The sequence below is a fragment of the Buteo buteo genome, chromosome 27, assembly GCF_964188355.1.
Source record: "Buteo buteo chromosome 27, bButBut1.hap1.1, whole genome shotgun sequence".
Lineage (NCBI taxonomy): Eukaryota > Metazoa > Chordata > Aves > Accipitriformes > Accipitridae > Buteo > Buteo buteo.
The window spans coordinates 8,265,116-8,287,665 of NC_134197.1; the positions used below are offsets into that span (position 1 = coordinate 8,265,116).

Below are 22,550 nucleotides of genomic sequence, written 5' to 3' on the forward strand. Positions count from 1 at the left end.
CTTTTCCCCTTTCTCCGATAGTTACATATAAAACTGTAACTTTTGCAGGCACAGTTCATATTAAAATCAGTTTTCTGAATAATGAACAGGGGAATGAGGCAGGAACCAAGGTTTCAGGTGCTTCCTGTAGCAACTTCACCATTAGTAGTGGCAGATGAAAAATAATGTATTACTCTAAATTCAGTCATGTTGCGTTAAACTTCTTGCACATAATTATGAAAGGACTACAAGGCTCAGATGGCTAAAACGCAATATTCTTTAAAATTCATGGAGAATCTTTACTTGAATATTGCACTGAGTCATTTTACAGTTCAAACCCAAACCTGCTGGGTGACGTAGAGCATATTTACTGCCAAGTCTGATGTAAAGATTTGTATCAAAAACACAGTCAATCCTTCCTTCTCATAAGGAAACACAGAACATGGTCTTCCTGTAATACAACACTAAAATGGATACCAACCCCAAAGGAGGGTAGAAACAGAAATGGAAAAGAAATAGGGGAAAAAAAAAAATTTAAGTAGAGGGTAAAATGCATAGAGGTTGGAGAAGTGGTGGGGAAAAAAATCAAGTAAAAATGTCAGAAAGTGCTTTCTTCTATCAAATGAGATTGGAGCAGAAGAGGGAAACAAGAGAATGAAATGGAAAATTGGATTTTCCAGCTGATTCAGAGCTTTTGTACTACATATCTGTATCTTTCAAGTCTGGTTGAAGCTCTCTATATTACTTTAATACAGAATAACTTAATATGAGTAAGTTGAGGAAGTAGAAGAATATACTGCATTCATAATACAATCCTTATGAATAAGGGATAAGTTGATGTAGGTCAACATTCTTTCTAATTTTTTACTTCCCTAAATTTCTAAGCTTGTAGTCCCTCAGACTTGGCTACACGAGTATTTATGAACATAAGCTGAATTTATGTAGTTTGGGTTATTCTGCAATATGGAATTTGCATACCTTTCTCTTCTAGGCACCTTTTGGAAATCCCACTAGGTAGAAAAGACAGGAAACAAGAAACCGCATGTTTAAAAATGTTAAGATTTCAAACTATTCAAATTTCAGCATACCACATCACAATAAAATTTGGGGTTTCAATAATGCACTAACAATAATTTAATGTAGATACTATACCACTGATACAGTGTTAAAACAGTAACTTTCATGATGTGTTGCTCATCTTTTTTTGTCTTGCCCAAAATATGAGTTTATGAGGCTTTGTTTTAATAATTTTTAATGCTTATAATTTTAAAACTCTCTCCTAGTAACACAGGCTGTCTTTGTAGCCTTCACTTGCTCAAGGAATCAGGAAGTTATTTCCTGCTCGCTCACTGAACAGTACTTCTCACGTCTTCCCAAACATCCTCTTTAGCACCTGTCAGTTATTGTAGCTACAACTCATTTATTGTATTGTGGGTGTAAAGTCCCAATTTGTTTGTTGTGTGGCAACTGTATCTATAGCAGTCGCCCACAATTAAATTATGGGTCTGTACCTAGAGCTTATTGCTCAAGAACTAATAAGTGTAAATTATTCATTGCTTGTCAAAATATAAAAAGCCAAATTGTAAGAAAAATATTACATGGCGTGGTCTTGACCAATTGAACTAAGTTGCAGAAGTTCAGCATGTTAAAAGGAAAACAGAGGAGACAAAGTCTCTTCCCTAATCTAACCAAGACTGATAATTTATTTAAAGATTACTCTTATAGGCTTTTTTTTCATAGTCTCATTCTGTTAAAACTTATCTGGAAACAGGTATGCAAAAGCTTATGTTTATCTACAGTCTGAAATGTAAGAATATGGAAGAAATTGGGTTCTTCTCAGGAGAAATATTCTGGTTAAAAACCACTATGGGTAATCTAGAGAAGCAAATATTGGACTAAAAGATTGCTCTGTTGTGGTAGTCACAAGACAGGGAGAAGTGGGGAGACAAAACCTGAAAACTCCTAATGGTGTGCGTAGTAATTGGAATTCTTGCCTGACAGAGGATGAGCCCTGAACAAAAGAGAGGACTGTGCTTTGGGTCTAAAAGACAGTATTTGAACGTATTCACAAAATGGAGGTTTGCTCATAAAGTGGTGTAATTTTAAAGGTCTCCACAACTTTGTCATGCTTTGTAAAATACAAAATTTCAATTGTGAAATGATATAGTAATACACATGGTATTATAGTAATCACAGTAATACTATGATATGGATAACTGGGGGCAGCAGTTCTCTATGTGCACATTTCCTTTTTTTTTGAGAGCCCTTATACTTCTCTGCAGTTAGCCAAATGCCTATAGTTACTGGGGTAACTGCATATTGGTTTGAGAGTCAAGGTTGATAAACCATTGGTCAGTTAAGAGAATAAGCTAATGATTAGTGAATAGGCCTGCAAATTATCCAATAGTTGCCATTTCTTATGAATCTGGATGAGTAAGCTAGTAAGTTAGAGCTCTTGAGTAGCATCTAACAGAATCACAGACAGCCTTTGGTAACTGTTTTCTAGCTTTTATTTAAAGCAGACTAACAATTTGATAATAATGTAAACTTAATACTAATTAGTAGTGTGACGTTCAATCTATAGAAAGTTCTGATTTTTTTTTTTCAGTGATAACCACTTCATTTTACATTTGCAACTAAGAGAAACCGTGTGGACTTTTCTCTTTCCTCATTTCTATTTGCAGAAATGAGAGATTTTCTGTATCAGAAACTGAGCTTTGTGGCCAGCTCATATAGAAAAATTTTTGGAACTGAATTGGAAAAATTCTTATTTTGCAAAAAAGAACATATCTCCTTGCTGAAAAAATTCTAATCAGACTGTAATGTAAGGCAATACTGTCTTTTTAAAATGCTGTCTTGCACATATTTGTCATTCAAAACTATCTTGAGCAGGTACTTTTCAAAGCTATAGCTCTCTGTTGCTACTTCTGTGATGCAGCACTTAAGTGTCACTCTCACTGTTGAGAAAGCCAAGCAGAAAAAGAGAAAATTCCATCGTTTAGGGAAAATGTAGCTAGTTGCACTTCAATTAAAAGGGGGGTGGTGGCAGAGTTGTTGGCTTATGTTAGAATATAAATTGACCCTTTCAGCTGGAATCACTCCTATTTCACCTGTCTTAGAAAGATGACACGTAGCACCCTTCCCTTCATTGGCTAATTTAAACTAAAAAGCTCTGTCATCTTGTCCCATTTTACTTACTGCATCAGTGTTGTCTCTTTTATGGTATAAATGTTCTGCTTTTGGAATAGATTATGTTGGAGAGAAAGGCAAGTGAACTGTGCCAGCAACTACAGAACCCCTTTAGCACCTCATCTGGTGGAAACTTCTGGGAAACTAGCTTAGAGGCTGCAGTTTAAGTAGTTAACGTATCCGGCCAGCTTTTCCTATGGAGCGTTAATAAAACACTCTTCTACTATATTTATAATGAAATTGCATTGGAAGAAGCCACTCCATTCTTTTCTTATAAAAGGAGAGTGCACAGAGAGCTATCTTGAAAAGGAAATACTAAGTAGTCATGTGTTTTTTCAGGAGTGAGGTTTCGTATCTTCTAATTTTACAATAACACCCAGGGCTTGTGCTATATAGACCTCCAATCACCTATAAGAAAGATGGAAGGAGATGAGCCAGCCTTTCTAGATACTACTTTTCTAGAAAGAAAAACTTAAGTCTTAGATTCTTAAATATGAAAAACTTAACTCCACATCTAATAATTTGCCTGACCATCTATTGCAGAGCTATTGGAAGCTGTATATATTCACTGATTTGTAAATCAATTTAACTACTCAGATATTCATAAGCATGTGCCCTGCCAATGGCCTGGCAAAAAGCTCCTGCAATATTCATCAACGGTGGAGAATACTTGGCACTGTGCTATTAATAAACCAAAAGAAAGGCAAGAGAAACCTGTTACCATGTTGATATCCAGAACAATAATTAACAAACAAAGAAAAATTACAAAGCAATAAATAATCAGTGAAGAAGGCTGCTGCAAAACACGTCCTGGACAGTGAGTGATTAGGTGGCATCACACAATGAAGCTGAACAAACAGTCGTTAGCTTAAGATCTTTTGGTGGTTGTTGGTTTTAAGTTCTATAATCTTTCCCTGCTTGATTCTACCAAGAAATGGAGTGAACAAGAGGTGGGTTTGCTATGAAACACAAAGAATGTAAATGCTTAAAAATGGACACTGCAGCTTGTTTTTATAGGACTACCCCCAAAAAGTTTGTTCTGTATACAATTATGTTGTTGTAACTTCTGTTACGAAGGCTTCCAGATAAGGTGCAAATTTTCTGGTTCTAGAAATGGCTGAAGTGAGGAAGAGAATATGAAAATACACGAGGCTTTTAGGGAACAATTGCAGTAGCACCAGGGGAAGAAAAGACAGATATTCATTAGACTTTAGTGATATTTTTCCAGTTATTTTTTGCAGATTAAATTCTAGATAATTGGTCATATTTCTCAGTCAATATCAGTATTTATTCTTTTTTTTTTTTTCTTCCTCACAGCAACCAGTAAACTGAAGCTGAATATCCTGATTTTAGTGATAAGATATGGGTATAACACTCTTACAGTATATAGCCCTGAATTTCTCAGGGTGGTTAACTTAAAAATTCATAGGTGGCACTGGCAGTGCTGTTCCTTGTGATGCATCATTATAGTGTTACAGCTGTGACACCAGTGCATGTGTCTTTGCACCTGCTACTGTTAAGCACACCTACTTGTGTACAATGACTCTGGAGTTTAGCACAGAACATCCATAATGATACATGTGACTACACACCCTTGAGGGAAAAATCAGATATTCAAAACACCTACAGTGAGTGTGTACTCGATATCTTCATGCTATGCCTCAAAGGCCTGAGAAAATAGCAAAAATACTATGAAGGGCATCCTTAAAGATTTTCTGACTATATTGAAACAGTTAAATTTCACATGAGTCTCATAGGTAGCAAAGAAATCTTTCATCTTGCAGTGGAAATCCTGGAAAGTATGCGCTGTACTTCACCTGTGGTGTATGTGCAGTGTTTTCTAGATTGTGGGTAGTGCCTGTCTAGAAAAGAGTCATTTGGAAGTGAGAGAACTGGCATTCTGTGTGCAGGGCAAGCGTGTGTTCCCCAGCAGTTCTTTCAACTTACCCAAACATAGTACAATCGCAAGGTGCTGGGGCTAGTATAACAGGCAGGAGGCCATTCTCTCTCAGCTGATGCTTAGCAATCATAGTTTTTCTTCACCGCCACCCCCAGATATATCTGTTGGCAAAGAAATAAGCCTGAGAGCCTGTGTAGAGAATATATACTTAGTTGTCTTCTCTGAGAGAAACTGATGGAAAACGGATGTAAATGACAACATTGCAAAGAAAATGACATCATATATATAACTAGCTTGTGAATCCTTTAACCAAATGTCTAACTATATTTTGTATGTACAGTCAGCTCTTCCTGATGTATTATTTCTAAACAAAAAAAATACAGTATCAGTTGTAGATGTCATTAACGTTCCTAAGGTGGGGGGAACCAAAACTAGTTGTCTTGGACTTCTGAGAAAGACTTTTATCAAAACTTTCAGCTCAATTTGGGTGTGAAGTTTTTTTTTTGGCGGGGGCGGGGGGGAGAAACACTGCTACGACTGTGAAATTCGGTGGCCATTTCAAAGTGCTGTAATAAAAATTGCAGTGATTCCTTGCATTTTACTGAATTTCATGTAACATTTTTAATGATAACTTTAAATATTTATTCTCTCGAGTATTGGAAACCCATAAGGAACTTCAGTTTTTGCTGTTTAGCATGATTTGTTTGCTCCAGTCCTGCTGAAAAACTGAGATTAGCTCTGTTGTATGATCATCCCTAACTAATTGCCCAAAACCAGCAGGGCTTCACACAGGCAAGTTCAGGCTTGTGGTTGTACTGTAACTTACTTTCTTTGCACCTGTCTTGTGTAAGGATTACAAGTCACTTGTTTAACACCATTGCAGCTCAAGTATGACAAACTATTGTATATATGGCTTTCAAAGCCCTATGAAAGATCAGTCTCTGACATACATACCTTAATATACTGTGGTTTTATATAATTGGGTAAAAAAAATAAATGCCTGCAGCAGTCTTTATATATATTAGTAATGGACTAACAGGTGGAAAAACAAGTTTGCCACTTTTCATGCATTATTTATGTCGCATATGCTTTTCCTTGCCTTTTTTTTAACATTAAAATTTAGTTACTGTGCTTACCAATAATCTGAAACAAGATGAATATTTCATGTTAATTAACATCTGTTCAATGATATAGTAGGTTTACAAAAATTCTAATCTGAATTTTTTTGACTAGGAGATCAAAACCACTTGGGAGAGAAAGGGGAATTAGACTAGCAACTAACTTTGCTAAAACTGTAATAAAGTCACATTTCTCTTTAAAATATAATGTAAGCTAATATTTTTGTTCTGTTTAAAATTGTAAAATAGGAGTATCATACCAAGAACAAACTCAGAATAACTGGGAATTGTAATGGTCTTGAGAATCTCTTTAAGTATTCAGTCTTGTAAAGACTTATGTGGGAATAGCTAATTTATGAACAGTTCATTGTCCACTTCATAGCATGTAGTGCATTGTATGAATTTTGTAGTAGTTCTTAAAATCACTTGTATCAAGCTGAAAGAATCTGGCATTAATTTTAGTCTAAGTAGATTATATTTTAAAAGTTGATCCTTGGGTTTAACTGAATATGGCTTTTTTTTTAATATATATAAACAGTCATAGACTTTCTGAGATATAAAGAGCTCAGGAGTTCTTTGTGTCTTTTAATACTTAAATATTCCAAAATTTAAAAAAAACCAACATAATTTTAATTCAAGTAATTTTAGTTCTGTCTTCTGTATTGGGAAAGCACTTCATTATGCAGTCTTACACTATTTTCTTTCACATGATCATCAACAAAGTTTTAGGACACGGAAAAGATTACTACATAGTTTTGACCCTTAACTACAAAAGCAAATGGTATCATAAATGAGAGATGCTAGGCTACTACAGTAGAAGTGAACTGTGATCTAGCCCTTTGCTCTTTGTCTAATTATGAAATGGGAAAAGGATTTTTGAATAGCAAGATTCTTTAATTATATTCCTCACACTGAGAGCAATGTGTAATCTAATGACAGGGGAAGTGTTAAAGAGAGTATTGCCAAGTACATGTTCTAGCAAATTTTATTCCAAATAACATACAGCTAAGCTGCTGAGAATTGCTGGTTAGGCTTTTGGTTTTCCCTTTAGAGAGATAAATTTGGGGTAAAATCCCAGCCATCATCTTATAACTGGTCCTGAATGCATTTTTCCAGCCAGTTCCACAACATAAGTCTGTGACTAGAAGACAGAAGTCCTTGAGAAGATGGTGGCCACGGTTGAGCTGTTGTAATTTATCCAATTGGCTGTATGCTCCTGGCTGGGTCTAAAAAGCTTGCTAGGAGAGAGGATGACCAAGAGAAAATAGGAGTGGCAGCCTGCTACTAGCCACCTTTTATTTTCTGTTTTTTATTGCTGATGCCATTTGGCCCTGGTGCAGAGGGAACAGGCTGTCAGTGAGATATAGATAGGCAGCATTTGTATGTGTATGTTATATATGTACATATAAATATGTACATATCAAAATAAAGCAAATATTTTGGGAAGCATAGAACTTAGTGTACAGCATTTGCTGTGAAAGTAAAATGGCAAAAGGTCCTTTTCTTCCAACAGAAGAAAGTATGTGGTACCTAGAAGGTAGTCTCTGCTGATTAAAACAGCTGTGGACTCCTGTTGAAGTATGTTGGCTATGATGTAGCTGGAAAGAAATTATTTGACTAGATAAAAACAGAGGCCATAGTGCTTTTTTTGGGGGTGTGTGGTTTTTTTTTCCGCCCCCTGCCACAGCTTGATTTTTAACTTCAAGCAGGTGAAGTTTTGACTGTGGTCAAACATACATAAAAACACTATGCATGGGCTAGAATATATTTTTTTCACTAGGGAGGCATATGAGGAACACAGGAAGTGAAGCCCTGTGAGAAGGAGAAAGTAGAGCACTATGAGTTCATCACCACATAACGCTGTAGGTGCCCAACTCACAAAATTCGCAATAGTGTCTTGTACAGTCCTATTTATTGCTTACTGGTTTTGTCTGGACATGAAGGCAAAATACTTAGGCATCTTCCAGGGTCTTACAAACTTTGGAATACTGTTTATCTCTTCTGTATCAATGAGACTGTAAAATATCTAAAAATATTTTAAATATTTAAAAGGAATGGCACTTGTGGAAAAAATAGTGATAAAACTGAGCTATGGAGAAATTGAAACTTCTTAACTCTGAGCATTAAATCAGTTTCAGATAATTATTTGAAATATTGTGAGCTAACTTTAGATGAGAAATGATGCTTTGAAAGCAACTTCATATAAAATGCTTACATAGTTAAAGGGGAAGGTGAAAGCATGAGACTGTTTGTATGTTAAAAGAATAATTGTTGCAGTTTATTTTGTGTAGGAGCCTAATGTAAACACCTTTGACAACACATGCTGTTAACAGGACTACATTTTTGTACCTTTATGTATCTTTAGCTGTATAGTACTTTAATTTTTATATGTCCAATAATATCATAATGTTCAGTTTTATTCCTCATGGTTCATAATATCGCTCTTGGATTTTATTTTACTGGACTAGTGCATCAATACAGAGATTTCAGCCATTGTGTCATGGAAGGTTTTTTTTCATTTCCTTTAACCCATGTTTAATCTGTTTTAAATCAATTATTTGCTTGTTATATCACAGAAACATATCTGTTGATCACAGCCTTAGTGAGAACTCTGCAAATTTTAAAATAAAAATTGATCTGAGAATGCTATTTAGAATGTGAAATTCTCTTTGCTTCTATTTTTGTTTTATTTACAAATTTTATTTATTTATTTGCTGTTCTAGCAAAGCATAACTATGTATTTGGAGGTGCTGCTTTAGAGTACTACATCTAGCATGTATACTAGACTTAAAATACTTTATTATGCTCTGAAATCTCTTCCCCTTTTCTCTATTGTAGGTTTATTCTTTTTTTTTTTGTTATCGTCATCACCTTCTACAGTCACCTTCATAAAATGGCATTGAATGGTCATGTGTCAATGCCATTTTATAAAATGAACTACAGAGAGACTTACTCCTTGCTTCCTATTTCATGTTCGTTCATGCAGTAAGGAAAGGCAGACTTGACCTAGTCCTATTGATTTATGTGCATATTAGTATTAATTCTACAAATTGTGGGTTCTTTTTAAAGCATTCTGGACAAATTGTATTAGAAGTAAAGTACAGTTAGAGCTTGGGAAGTTTTACATTACTTTGTCCTTCTTTATGATTTTATTCTTTCACATTAAATTCCATTAACGCTTTTTGCCTTCTTTAAAGCATCTGTTGCACAATTAAACCTTCTGCAATAAATCCTTCCTATGACAGAATGATAAATTTAATGCATTTGAGGCTTAACAGATGTTTTGTTCAATCATATTTATTTGTTATACTGCATTCCTTTGAAACTGTCTACTTTACTACCTTTCAGGGGCTACTGGCTTCAAAGGACTTTGTTTCTAACTTTCCCTTGTCATAAATGTCTTTCTCCTGGGCAAAGGGTAACTTGGAAGAAGGAGAGCATCTTGACAGAAATGGCATCTAATAATACACTTGAACTATATTGTCTCCATGTGTAGCCTTTCATTCTCTTGTTTAATGTAAATAATTATGTGGTTTCATCTCTGAGGCATGAAGTTACTAGATCTTCCCTGAATGCAAAATAGGACAACAGGAGATAAATGAGTGATATAATTAAACACTTTGTCCGTTCTCAGACATCTAAGAAAGTTTCTCTATTAAGAGACTTGAAATTTTTCAAGAGCAGCCTCCTCTAAATAAAACAAAATTGAAGTTTATTTCAACTAAGGTGATGCAATTAATACTTTTATTGATTCTAATATAGTTATTTAGTATTTTAAAAGTTTAAGTGGTTTTGTTGGTAGCTGTTAATATTTGTTTCTATGACAGAACTCTATTGATTGAGTTCCATGTTTGTTTCTAACTTGAACTGATTCTTCTAGTCTTCTATTCCTAAGAACAGTCAACATAAGCTAAAAACATAAATAACCAATACAATCCCCCAGGGCAAACAGTGAGGTTGAAGTGTAACTGCTGCAGTTCTCTATTCTGGCCTTAGTTTGTATTCTGTTAGAAATTATTAGTCTGTATTCTGTTAGTTAGTATTTCTGTCAGAAATTGTTTTCCTTGTTTTTCATCTACTGTGAAGACAGTCTTTTAAGGATGTCTTCTTGCTCATGGGATGCTGTGTATGGAGAAATAACTATTACACATTCGGGGTTAGTAATTTTTTTCTTTCTTTTAGGGGCATAACAAAACCAACAGTATTAATGCAATTCTAGTCTGTCTTATTTTCTCAGTAGAAAATATAGATACAACCAACAGCCGTGGGTAAGCCTAAAAATATTCCACAAATTCCTGAAGTTTCAGCTTAAAAGTTCTTTCTAACTGTGCATTGAACCTATTTGAAACTAAAATAAATTTACCATGGAACTTGGTATTACTGTTCATGGTCATATTTCAGATTATAGCTGTATTACGCAGCATGGTTTCAAGAACCATACATGAGAAATGTTTGGTTTATTTTTAAGTTATTTAAGATGTTCCCCCAAAATCCCTATCTGAAAGAGATTGTTTCTTCTCTTCCCTGTAGTGCACTTACATGGTAATAGCAAAATAACAGAACAAGTATCTATAAACATTTACAACTATGTTTTCGTTTTCTAAAACAAATGTGGGAATATTTAATATACCTCTGCTCTTTTAGTTACAAAGATTTCATGTTCAGGGTGTGGAGGAATGGAAGGCAGAAAAAAGTACTTTTGAAAGGGAAGTATTTTAATAGTTCTGTTTATCATCAAGACCGGTGGTTTTGGTTTATTAATTCATTGCATAATATGATGCCTAAAACTGGTTCAAGTGTACACTATGTTTGCCACAAATTGGACTTAAGTAGTCTTTCATTGTGCACTCTAGTCATGTCATTATGTTTGATAGATTTGGGGTTTGCCAATAAATGATGACAAGGTTAATATTCAGTTACTTGGTATTCTGAGCTCTCATATATAAAACCTGATCATGAGCAGCTTTAATATATAGCAAAATATTTCTAGTTCATGTGAGAAGTATGTGTTTGTCTACACCTTAAGTAGTTTTCTGTACCTTTTTACCAGATGAATAAGTACTGAACATTAGAGCCTGGCCTTAGGTTATGCTGTTACTAATCCAGAGTAACCCATTGTCTTTATTAGAGCTATTCTATAATTCGCTATTGTAATTAAAATAAAAATATTATATTGAAGTTGTTCAATTTCCATTCCACTTGGACACTGTTACATGTAGGCTAGGGGTTGTGTTGCCTTTCCTGAATTAGTCTTCTACAAAAATTTGTCTCCTTGTATAAATCTTATTTGGGAGGGCCATCAAAATGTGGCTAACCCATTATCTTAAACTGGCAATAAAAAAACTTGGTATATGTTCACTGTAAAAACGTTCTCTATTTATTTGAGTTGCAGTATCTGACCTGTAATTTACACTATAATTTAAATCTTAATAGGTCAGAGTGTGCTTACTATGGGTTCTTTTCAAAATGTTGATTCAAAACATGAAAGAGGAAATTAAATGGGTGAGTCAGTACATACAGTGCCTGTGGATTACCAGTGGCAGTAAGGAGGTTCCAGCATAAAATCGCTTTTGCCTGATGCACAGCATACGGGGAGTCTTTGGTTGAGAGAAAAAGAAAATGTAATTAGAGATACAGTCACTGATATCTAAAAATACTATTTAAAAGTGTACTAGAACACTCTAAAATAAACTTGTAAAATAATCCAGCACAAACCATTTAGAAGGAAGTTTAGTTTTTTTAAGTTCTCTTCATTTCAGGACATGTTTTGGCAGTATTCTTTGTAATAAAGATGAAAAAACCTGTTTCTAACCAAGCACTCAAAGCCGAAAGACTTGAAGGCTGCAGTCAGTTCAAGTGCTGTATGAGACAAAAATAACAACCTCTGAGCGTCAGGTTTTCCATTCTTGACACACCAGGTGAATGGGTTGTTTTATTGAGCGTTTACACTGTGGTGGCAGGGCAGGCCAGAGGAAGGGAGTGTGAAAGAGCGATGCGAGAGCTGAGTCAATACCCGACGTTGTTGGATGTCTGTCAGTACTTGGAACGCTAGGGTTGGCTGCGTTAGCGTTGCCAAGTATTAGCTAAGTGTGCTGCTTTGGCAGCAGATTCTCAGAACTTACTTTCTACAAAGAGGGAGAATAAGTTCACTTTAAAAAGAACAAAAATCTGTAAGGGCAATTATTTTGAGGGCCATTTCAACACTCACTGTGAATTTCTGTAACTTCTCAAATAGCTTTCTAGCCTGCATATTTAAAACCAAATGAACTTCATAGTTTTATTTGTATTTCTCTGACTTTTTTCCCCCCCTATTTCTTTTAACACTATTTTCCTCCTTAAGTTGCAGATAAGTATTTCCGAAAGTTTTCTAATTTTAAAAGTCCATTACAGTCTAAAATGTATCTTTTCAGTTGAGTTCGATGAAACGGAAACACCATGGACTGAAGTGTATTCATTGCTACAGCCTTAAAATAACAAGGTGGCTTACTCATGTCCATTACTTCAAGTGTTTATGTAGCTACATTGTATTTACTTTTCTATTGCATATGAGCAACTAATTACTATAGCACTTCTCACTTCTTATAGTATTTATATTTCCGTAGTCACCAGCAACTTTAAATACAAACAAAAAAAGCATAGCACTCTGTAGGCTGTACAGAAGGACTCACAAAAGCTTTATCTATCTATATAAAAATACAGATCCCTCTGTGTCTCCCATCTATCATCCTGGTATCGTTCTGCAAATTCCTTTTTCTTGCTAATCAAGGGGCTGACTGTTCTCATTGTATTCTGATTCCTTCTTCCAAGTCTCCTGTAGTCTGTTGTGCAAAGAGATGTAGAGGTGGGGATTGGGGCATGAAGAGGGATTCCTGAAAAGTCAGGACACACATGTTTTTCTTCCTGAACTGCCTCATGTTTCCCCATAAACAATATTGTGGACCCACATTTTTATATTATTTAGTTAAAGATCTGCTGTGTCGTATTGGTTCATGGGACAGGAAGTACGGTTCTCATTTCAAAGAAACTAAAATTTTGAGGTGTCATGACTTGAGAATGACAGATAAGAAGGGAGAAAGGTGGTAATACATATGCAAGCACTACGGGAATGCATCTATGTTATATGGGAAGGTTACCAAATCACTACTATGCGCTATGGGGAGACGGGTTTTGATGTCTGGGGAGATGCTGAGAAAGGAGAAGGTAAGGTTCTCATGGAAAGTTCTGTCATTCATTTTATTTAGACAATTTTTTTAATTATCTGCACCCTTTGGGAGCTTTTGTGTGCACCTGAAGGATCTGACACATTATAGGATGATAAGTCTTTGCTGACTAATTCAGGAGGGGTTCTGAAAGAATACGGATGGTAGAAAACAAGATTTGTAAAGCAGCATGTTGAACAGTTAATGCATCCTTTTTTTTTCCCTTTGAAAAAAAGAAACTGAGAATAACATAAGATAACAAATAGGAGGGGACATACAGAGCAGTCCCATGCAGTGACTCTGCCAGTGATACGTAATCAGAATTACAGAATTGTGTGTAGCTTTGTAAGGCCTGCCTGTACATTAGGACAGCACTACTGCAGGTTTAATACTGCAAGCACCTGTATGGCAAATACTTCAAGGTTGACTGAGGAATAGATAGATTACTGGAGGAGACGTGCCAGTGAATCAGCCATGGAACTGAACCTGCCGTTCTTGCCATGGAAATGGAACACATCTCTAGTCGAAACTTTCAGATGTGACACAGTTCAGGAATCAGATCATGGTCCTGGGACTTTCAGGTTTTTGTAAAGGCTCCTGGTTGAGACCTGGTAACTATCTACAGGTCTAATTTGGGTGAAATCAAACTGGGCACTTCAGGATACTTCCAACTACTCTTCCCAGCAGTGTGTTGCAATCTCCCAGACAAGACTGGCACACACTCAGTGCGTCAGTGCCAGCGCAAAGAAGGGAGTGGGGATGATGTGGCCATCTGTATCCAGAGCAGAATGGTGTGGCTGTCTGCATGCAGGGCAGGACCGCAGCATGCACAGTTTACATTGCGCATAGAACCACACCCAAAGGATTGAGGTATTTTTCCTCCATATCCTCCTTAAAGCAAAATGAAACAGTTCAGCTTTTAACTGCTCGTGGTTAAAAGTAAACTGTGTAACTTTGTGCTGGAAGACAGCAGAGCATAATAGGCATATTTAGGATCTGTTGGGAGGATGCTGAGAAATCTGCTGCTGCTTGGATGTTAGTTAATGCCATACAGTCAGGCTGTAATCGCTGATAAAACAGCCTGGGAAATTAATCAGCATATGTATGGGATCTGTTTTAGCAGGTGTGCTGTGAATGAATGTGAAAGGTTACTTAGTTAATTCCGAATATCCAGTTAGTTAATAAACATTAAAGTTTAATTTTCAGACTGAAAAATGGATAGCAGCTATTTGGATAGCAACAACTATCTCTAGTTCTTCTGTGCTATTCTTTAACTTGGCAAGAAAAGAGGCTGTTACTAAATCAGTATGAGCTATTCTGGAGAGAAGGAAGTATTTATTTTGTCTGTATGTATTGGTTTTGTGTGGCAAGGTTTTGGTAGCGGGGGGGGTTACAGGGGTGGCTTCTGTAAGAAGCTGCTGGAAGCTTCCCCTGTGTTCGAGAGAGAGAGAGCCCATACCAGTCGGCTCTGAGACGGACCCGCCGCCGGCCAAGGCCGAGCCAATCAGCGATAGTGGTAACGCCTCTGTGATAACATTTTTAAGAAGGGAAAAAAGTTGGGAGAGGGAGAAACAGCCGCGGGAGAGAGGAGTGAGAACATGTAAGAGAAACAAGCCTGCGGACACCAAGGTCAGTGCAGAAGGAGGGGGAGGAGATGCTCCAGGCGCCAGAGCGAAGATTCCCCTGCAGCCGGTGGTGAAGACCCTGGTGAGGCAGGCTGTCCCCCTGCAGTCCAGGGAGGTCCACGGTGGAGCAGATCTCCACCTGCAGCCCGTGGAGGACCCCACACCGGAGCAGGTGGGTTCCCGAAGGAGGCTGTGACCCCGTGGGAACCCCGCGCTGGAGCAGGTTTTCTGGCAGGACTTGTGACCCCGTGGGGGACCCGCGCTGGAGCAGCTCTCCTGAAGGACTGCACACCGTGGAAAGGACCCATGCTGGAGCAGTTTGTGAAGAGCTGCAGCCCGTGGGAATGGCCCACGTTGGAGAAGTTCGTGGAGAACTGACCCCGTGGGTGGGACCCCACGCTGGAGCGGGGGAAGAGTGTGATCAGCCCTCACCCTGAGGAGGTGAAGCGGCAGAAAATAACGTGTGATGACCGTAAACCCCATCCCTGTCCCCCTTGTGCCGCTGGGGGGGCTTGGTGGAGAAATCCGGGAGTGAGGTTGTGCCCGGGATGAAGGGAGGGGTGGTGGGAAGGTGTTCTGAGATTTCGTTTTATTTCTCATTACCTTACTCTGGCTGATTTGTAATAAATTGAGCTAATTTTCCCTAAGCTGAGTCTGTTTTGCCCGTGACGGTAATTAGTGAATGATCTCTCCTGTCCTTATCTCGACCCGCAAGTTTTTGTTATATTTTTTCTCTCCCCTGTCCAGCTGAGGATGGGGGAGTGATAGAACGGCTTTGGTGGGCACCTGGCGTCCAGCCAGAGTCAACCCATCACAGCACTCCATGTCCCTTTTGCATAATAATGCATGATTAATTATTCTTCTGTCGCTTATAAGCTTCTTGGTTTGTCTGTGGTCAGATCTAGTTATTTATTTAAACTGCTGTGATGAGCAAGAAATTTCCTATACCTCTTAAATATATTCCAGTTAATAAATATATTAAATACGTTTTATTACTGCTCTTAGTTAACCAGCTTCAGAATTCTATGAAAGAAACAATGTTTGTCAACATACATGCTGTATGTTTATCAACAGGCCAAGTTCTGGTAGAAATTTCAAGAACGCACAAGAAACTTAATGACAGTCTAGAGGAGAGTGTAAGTTAAACAATTTATTTTTTAAAATTTATTTTCCTTTTGAAGTTATAAACTACTTTTGCCAATTTTTAATAACCCTTCATTTATTTTCTTTTAAAGTTCAAAAAATTTCATAAAGAAATTATATCTGAACTGGAGAAGAAAACTGACCTGGATGTAAAATATATGAATGTAAGTATATTCAATTCTAAAAGTCATATTTTATTTATCTATTGCTAGTCAAAGAATTTTTCAGAAATTGTACCCTAACAGTTAATTAATACATTAGAACTGAGCTTTAGATGGATGAACATGGCAAAAATTTTCATGCTTATTTTGAGTTAAAAAGGGAACCAATGCATGACTTAATAGCATTTTTAAACTAAAGTTGAGAAAGGCAATTGCCAAACTCATTTGATGTGTATTAGTGATATCTCATAGATTATGGTGATGCTTTTTAGTCATTTACCCAGTTACATGGCTGAGTGCATCATGAAATGTTTTAAATGCTTTGATTGCAGGCAACTTTAAAGAGGTACCAAACTGAACACAGAAGCAAATTAGATTCTTTAGAGAAGTCTCAGGCTGAGCTGAAAAAAATCAGAAGGAAAAGCCAAGGAGCACGAAATGTAATGAAATATGAGCATAAAGAAATGGAGGTCAGTGTATTGTCTCTTATTTGTTTTTTTCTTTGTATGAGAACTGGTCAACAGAAAATGTTAAGCTATTACAGGTCACCTCTGAGTCTGTTTTAAAACTTGACTTCTGAAGCTTACCACAATTTTTGTATATGCAATGTTATTAGTTAATACACATAACTCCTCTGTAAGTTGTTTGGCAATAGTTAAACTCTACAATTTCAAAGAACTTGCGTTTTTGGTTCCTCAAAGTTGGTTTATATTAAAGACATTCCTAGAATATGTGTTCAGGTTGAAATTAAGCTCTGGACTGCACTGCTCTACATATTTAGAGACTTCTGCTTCAGTTTCTAGGTTTCATCCCTTGATGACTACTCAATTTTTATTTTATTTTTTAAAGTACCTCTGTAACTACACCTTTATGCAAAGGTTTACACAGGGAGTCAGCTATACTATGCAAATTCAGTAGTGATTTGCTATAAATTAATTTCCCAAAGTAGGCAAATGCCAACTTCTGTTACCACTTACTACCTTTCCTACTGATCTTAAAACAGCATTGCCATCTTAAGGCGAAATAAGAAATGGCAAGGCAATGAAGAGAAACTATTTTAAATTAGTAAGTCATATTCAGGTTGTCATGGATCTCTCAGAAAATACTTGCCATTGATATTTTTATTTGCACAATACTTCTACTTCATGCTAGTTTATGTATTTTTTCTCTATATTTTTCTATTTTAATTTTCTTTTCAAAGAAAGCTTTGTGTATAACAAGGTACAGTAAACACAAGTAATACTAGCTCCTATTTCTTACTACCTATCTTTTAACCTACATTCATAATGGTTTGGTTTTTTTAAGGTTTTGGACTGAGAATTCAAGGATTAGCATTTAATCACAGTTTAGCCATGAATCCTCATAACCTCAGATAAATACAGTTTAGTCTTTCTAGTAAGTCATCTTCCCCTCTCTAAAATGACGCAGAGATTCATCATAGCTTTGTGAGAGTAAATGTAACTGCTACGGAGCAGACGAAGGCAATTAGTCTAATTAGAACACCTGTGGCCTTAAAATTGCTCAATGCAGTTGCTGCTTTGATGTCATATTCTTATTTACTGCAACATTTTATTTAGAGGCTAAAAGGCTGTTTCTTGTTTTGCTTCACTTCCCCCACCCCCTAAATAGATTATTGATTGCCTGTAATGAGAATATACATTTACCTGATGAGATTAGGGAAGTTAGGTGTGTGCATGAAAAGAAGAAGACTTGGAAGTAGAGCCACCCTACCCCACCTGCCTTTCCAAAAGCTTTTTCTAAGGCTTTTAGAGTTTGTTTCAGTAATTGGATATAGTACCAAATAAAACTCAGAGACTGTATGTGATTTTTTTTTTCTCTTTTTTCCTTAGTATTTGGAAACCGTGAGCTCTCGACAGAGTGATATTCAGAGATTTATTGCAGAAGGCTGCAGAGAAGCTCTCCTAGAAGAAAAAAGAAGATTCTGTTTTCTGGTTGACAAGCACTGCAGCTTTACCCAGCACATACACTTCTATCACATTCAGGTCAGTGGCATGAGTGTAAACAAATAAAACTCCTGAAATCTAATCATATAGATCAGACTGCCATAAATAGCTAAGATAGCACTTAGGAACACTGTAGTGCCAGACAAGTGTTGTGATGAGGTCATAGAAAATGTTTACAATGCAATATTCTCTTAAGTGTATTGTAGCAACAATAAAGAGTTACTGTGACTTTTTTAAAAATCAGATACTAAGAAAAACATGTATGGACTGATCAGGTGTTTCCAGTATCTGACCTAGAAAAAGGACAGTCTCTTTCTACAACATGCTGTTTGTTTCAAACAGGTATTACTTAGAAAAATCTTTGAAAAAACTTCCATTTTGCTGGTGTTATCATTTTGGTATAATGAAAATTAACAAGTATGTCTGTGCAATTTTGTGAAAAAGCGTATCTTTGACAAGTACCTTTTAAACTTGGATGCAGTGTGCGGACTTCCTAAAATCCAAGCTGCCTGGGTGGCAGGAAATCTGTAGTGATGCCACCAAAGTGCCTGAAAAAGTCAGAATGATGATAGACGAAATAAGGACACCTGGTTCCACTCCAATATCAGGAACTCCACAGCCTTCACCAATGATAGAGAGAAATACCATGGTATGTTGTTGTTTGATGGTTAAAGGTTCTCTCTCTTAAATGGGAGTAAATGGGCTTCACCAGCTTCTTCTGTACCAAGCATTTGGGATCGAGTCTATAATGTACCTCCGTTGGAATATTCTGGGGTTGGCTATGAAAGCAAAATCATTAAGCTGAAGCTCTGCTACTGGAAAAATACACAGTATAGTAGGCAGAAGCACATATCCAAACAAGGGTCAGTTGAGTGCCTAGGACTTTTTCTACAGAGCCCAGCCTCAGGACTACTTTTGTTCTAACCACTCCATTTCCTATGTTCTTGTCTGTAAGTAATAGTAATTACATACTCAGTAGTTCAATATAAAATTAAACAAAATGTTATTTTCTATTTTCTTTCCTTCTTCCTTCTTCCCTCCATGATTCTTATTAGAGTACAGGTTAAATTCTAAATTCTACCTACTTGTATGTTGCGTCACCATTAATTGTTGAATTTCTAAATGATATTAGTAAATTTCTAAAAAAAAAAAAAAAAAATCTGGAGATTATCTAGGTGTAACTGTGCTATTTGGGGGGTTGGAGGGGAAAGCAATCATAGCATTCCCACTAACAAATGTTTATCAAGGGACAGAAGCCTTTTACAAACTGTTCTATCAGCAATTTCATAGGAACATGAGGAATTTCTGACAGATCTAAATATGTATCATTTGGTAATAATTAAGCATTGCTTTCTAGAATTTAACATTGCAAATAAGTTGTCACTGTCTGCTCAGTATTGTGATAGTGTTGTTTTTGTGACTCTAGATTGGAAGTGATTTTTACTCTCATCATGAAAATGCATCAAAGGTGCCCCCTGCTCCTACAGGTAGGGCGTACACTAGTCCACTAGTTGATATGTTTAACAATCCTGCAACGGTTCCGAAGGCATCTTCTGAAAAACTAAGTAATTCAGCAGGTGAGTGTCACTGTGCTGCAAACTATATAAATGTAAATGACACACTATAGTGCTTGAAATTCTTAGGACTTCTTGACTACTATGATGATGTGAATTCCAGGATGTATAGAGGAGTAGAAAATGGTCTTTACAAAGCATTTATGTAAGTTGCCTAACAGGAGAAGTATGCGTTATAAGAGAACTGTTTGCGGTAAATGCAGGTCAAGATAGGTATTTTATTCTATATTAATCACTTTCTGTGTGTCCCTGACTAACCCAGCTTAACTGCTCTTGTGACTTCCAATCTTATCAGAAGAATACATTCTATAATTTTGAACAAGATAAAACTGAGTGATTATTGCAGTGCACACAAGTAAACATAAACTACTATTACAGTCTCGCTTTGGTTTCCTTTAAGGGCATGTAGCAGTTAGGGAAGAATGCACATGGGACAAAATGAGCCGAGTCTTGCATTTCTTTCCTGAAATGTAAAATCCTTTTAAGATTTGTTTTCTAAGTTTCTAATAGATTCATATTTTTACTTTCTCTGCTATAGGGAAGGAAGGGAAAGAACTAAGCCTAGATCACAACATAAGAAATGCAGAACTCTTCAATGTGATAATAGCAATTCCAGCACTTCTTCCTTAAAAATGCGTTTACAGTATCTTGTACTGGTCAAATAACATAAAATTTTGAGACCTTCTTTATGTTGTCTTCTGGTCTGGTGTCTGAAAAGTGCCAAGTATCTGCAACTCTCGTCGATTCAGCTGAAGTTGAGTGCTAGGCACGTTTGAAAATGAAATCTTGGACTTTATACAGTTAGATTATTTTAGAATGGAAAACTTTCAAAGGTCTTTTATGGCTGTGAACATTTAGCATTTTTCATGTCAAATGAGGAAAGAAGTAGCAAGTTAAAACTTACATAACTTTTTATGTCTGTTGGTTCAACTTTACTGTGATGGGGGCAGGGGGTGTCTATAAATGCACATGCTATTAAGAACTTCATGGTGATAAGAAACATTGGCAGATAATTGAGAGGTGTCTAAGTGGAAACCAAAGCAGTACAAAGTCTCAGAACTTGATTTGCACTTGAGTATTCTTTTATCTACTTTTTTTTTCCTGTCACATGACTAATTGTATTTAATTTTGTTAGTGTGTGGCTAATTTTTCCTTTTTTTTTTTTTTCCTTTTTCTTTTTTTGACAGAGAATTCAGATGATGCCAGTTTATCGCGTTCAACTTCTGTTGCCACAGGGCTAAATATAATGAAAAGGCAAAAAGTAAAGACGATCTTCCCACATACTGCTGGAAGTAACAAAACGTTGCTTAGCTTTGCACAGGGGGATATCATCACACTTCTTGTAGCTGAAGAAAAGGATGGTTGGCTTTACGGGGAACATGACACAACTAAAGTGTAAGATAATGAATATATTACCCAATTGGAACATGTAGGAAAAACGTGTCTCATCAGATTTTGTTAGCAGATACTAGTAAATGGTTTTCCACCTTTTTTGCTGGCTGTCATTGACTGGGGACTTGGACTCTTTCTGTAACGTAAATTGCTGCAGTTATTTTAGGGAGATTTTGTACATTAATTTGGTGTCATCAGAAATCAGGTCTAAAAATTAAATCTCAGTTTGACTCTACTGTTTTGCCCACTGTTGTCTTTGGAAAGATCTTTCCAATTTTATATAATATGAAATTGAAAACCTTTCCCATTACAGAAAAGGATGGTTTCCATCATCGTATACTAGACCAGTAGAAGAACCAGCAGAAGAAAAAGCATTTGTCCCAGTGCCAAGGTAACGTTTTGGGTGGGACTTGCAGAAATGCCCAAATCTTCTCTAACATTTGTTAAAAATATTACTTTTTCTGCTCATGTTCTTTGTTGTTCAGTAACATACATGGTAAATACTTTCTAACAATCTGTAATATGATGCCTTGATTACATTAACATGTTTTAATGGTTGCACAAAGACCCAAGAACTAACTTCACCCCAACTTTGAGTCCCACTGACTTCAGTGGGACTGTACGCCTTTATTAACTTTCAGCTCATGCACTTCTGTACTTTCCTGGGTTAAAGTGAGAGAGGTGTATTATAGGAACTGAAAATATTTGTTGGGTTCTGTCTTGCAGCCCTGCACCAATCCGAAGTATTAGTTCTGTAAATCTTGTGGAAAAAGGTGATGTTGTCCTCCCACCGCCAGACTATCTGGGGTCTTTGCAAACAGATAAAAGAATGGAGTCTTCCAAAGGTACTACTGTTAAAACGCCAACTGACAGACCAGAAAATGCAGGTCCGGTAAGTAATCAATACCATGAATCCAAACACTTTTCCTTGCTTACTTTTCTTGACCTACTTAGCTGAGCTCTTAAATGAGGCCCCAGGATATTCTACTTTAGCTACTTGTGCTTCAGTGGCCCTTCGATGCAGCTGTCTTCAAGAGTATAATTTTTTTTGGCATTTCAATTCATCTGTAGTAATAGGAAGGGAGAATAATTGTTCAGGGATATAGCTAAGAGTACTAGGAGACTTACTCTGCATAGCAAACTTCTCAGGAATGGAATCTGTTAAACATGAAAAGAAATTCTCACAGGAAGTACTACAAATCCATCATCTTAAGTGATTTTAGAGCTATAGGGGGACAGGAGATTTAAAGCAGCTTAAAGTCTGTATTCAGGAATGCTTTACACAACCCCATGAAAGTTAGTGTTG

At 36.6% G+C, this 22,550-nt stretch overlaps 2 protein-coding genes across 2 annotated transcripts in view; one reads left to right on the top strand and one right to left on the bottom strand.

The window, feature by feature from the left end:
* Positions 1–22,550, top strand: part of BAIAP2L1 (BAR/IMD domain containing adaptor protein 2 like 1) — a 44,219-nt gene that overhangs the window by 16,428 nt on the left and 5,241 nt on the right. The window contains exons 4-12 of the mRNA XM_075058318.1: positions 16,085–16,146; positions 16,246–16,317; positions 16,647–16,784; positions 18,165–18,317; positions 18,760–18,927; positions 19,705–19,855; positions 21,040–21,247; positions 21,558–21,635; positions 21,971–22,136. Coding sequence (XP_074914419.1) covers positions 16,085–16,146; positions 16,246–16,317; positions 16,647–16,784; positions 18,165–18,317; positions 18,760–18,927; positions 19,705–19,855; positions 21,040–21,247; positions 21,558–21,635; positions 21,971–22,136 — 1,196 coding nt within the window. The remainder of the gene's footprint in view (positions 1–16,084; positions 16,147–16,245; positions 16,318–16,646; positions 16,785–18,164; positions 18,318–18,759; positions 18,928–19,704; positions 19,856–21,039; positions 21,248–21,557; positions 21,636–21,970; positions 22,137–22,550) is intronic.
* The window catches only part of BRI3 (brain protein I3), a 51,366-nt gene that overhangs the window by 7,059 nt on the left and 21,757 nt on the right, over positions 1–22,550 (bottom strand). The window lies entirely within an intron of this gene.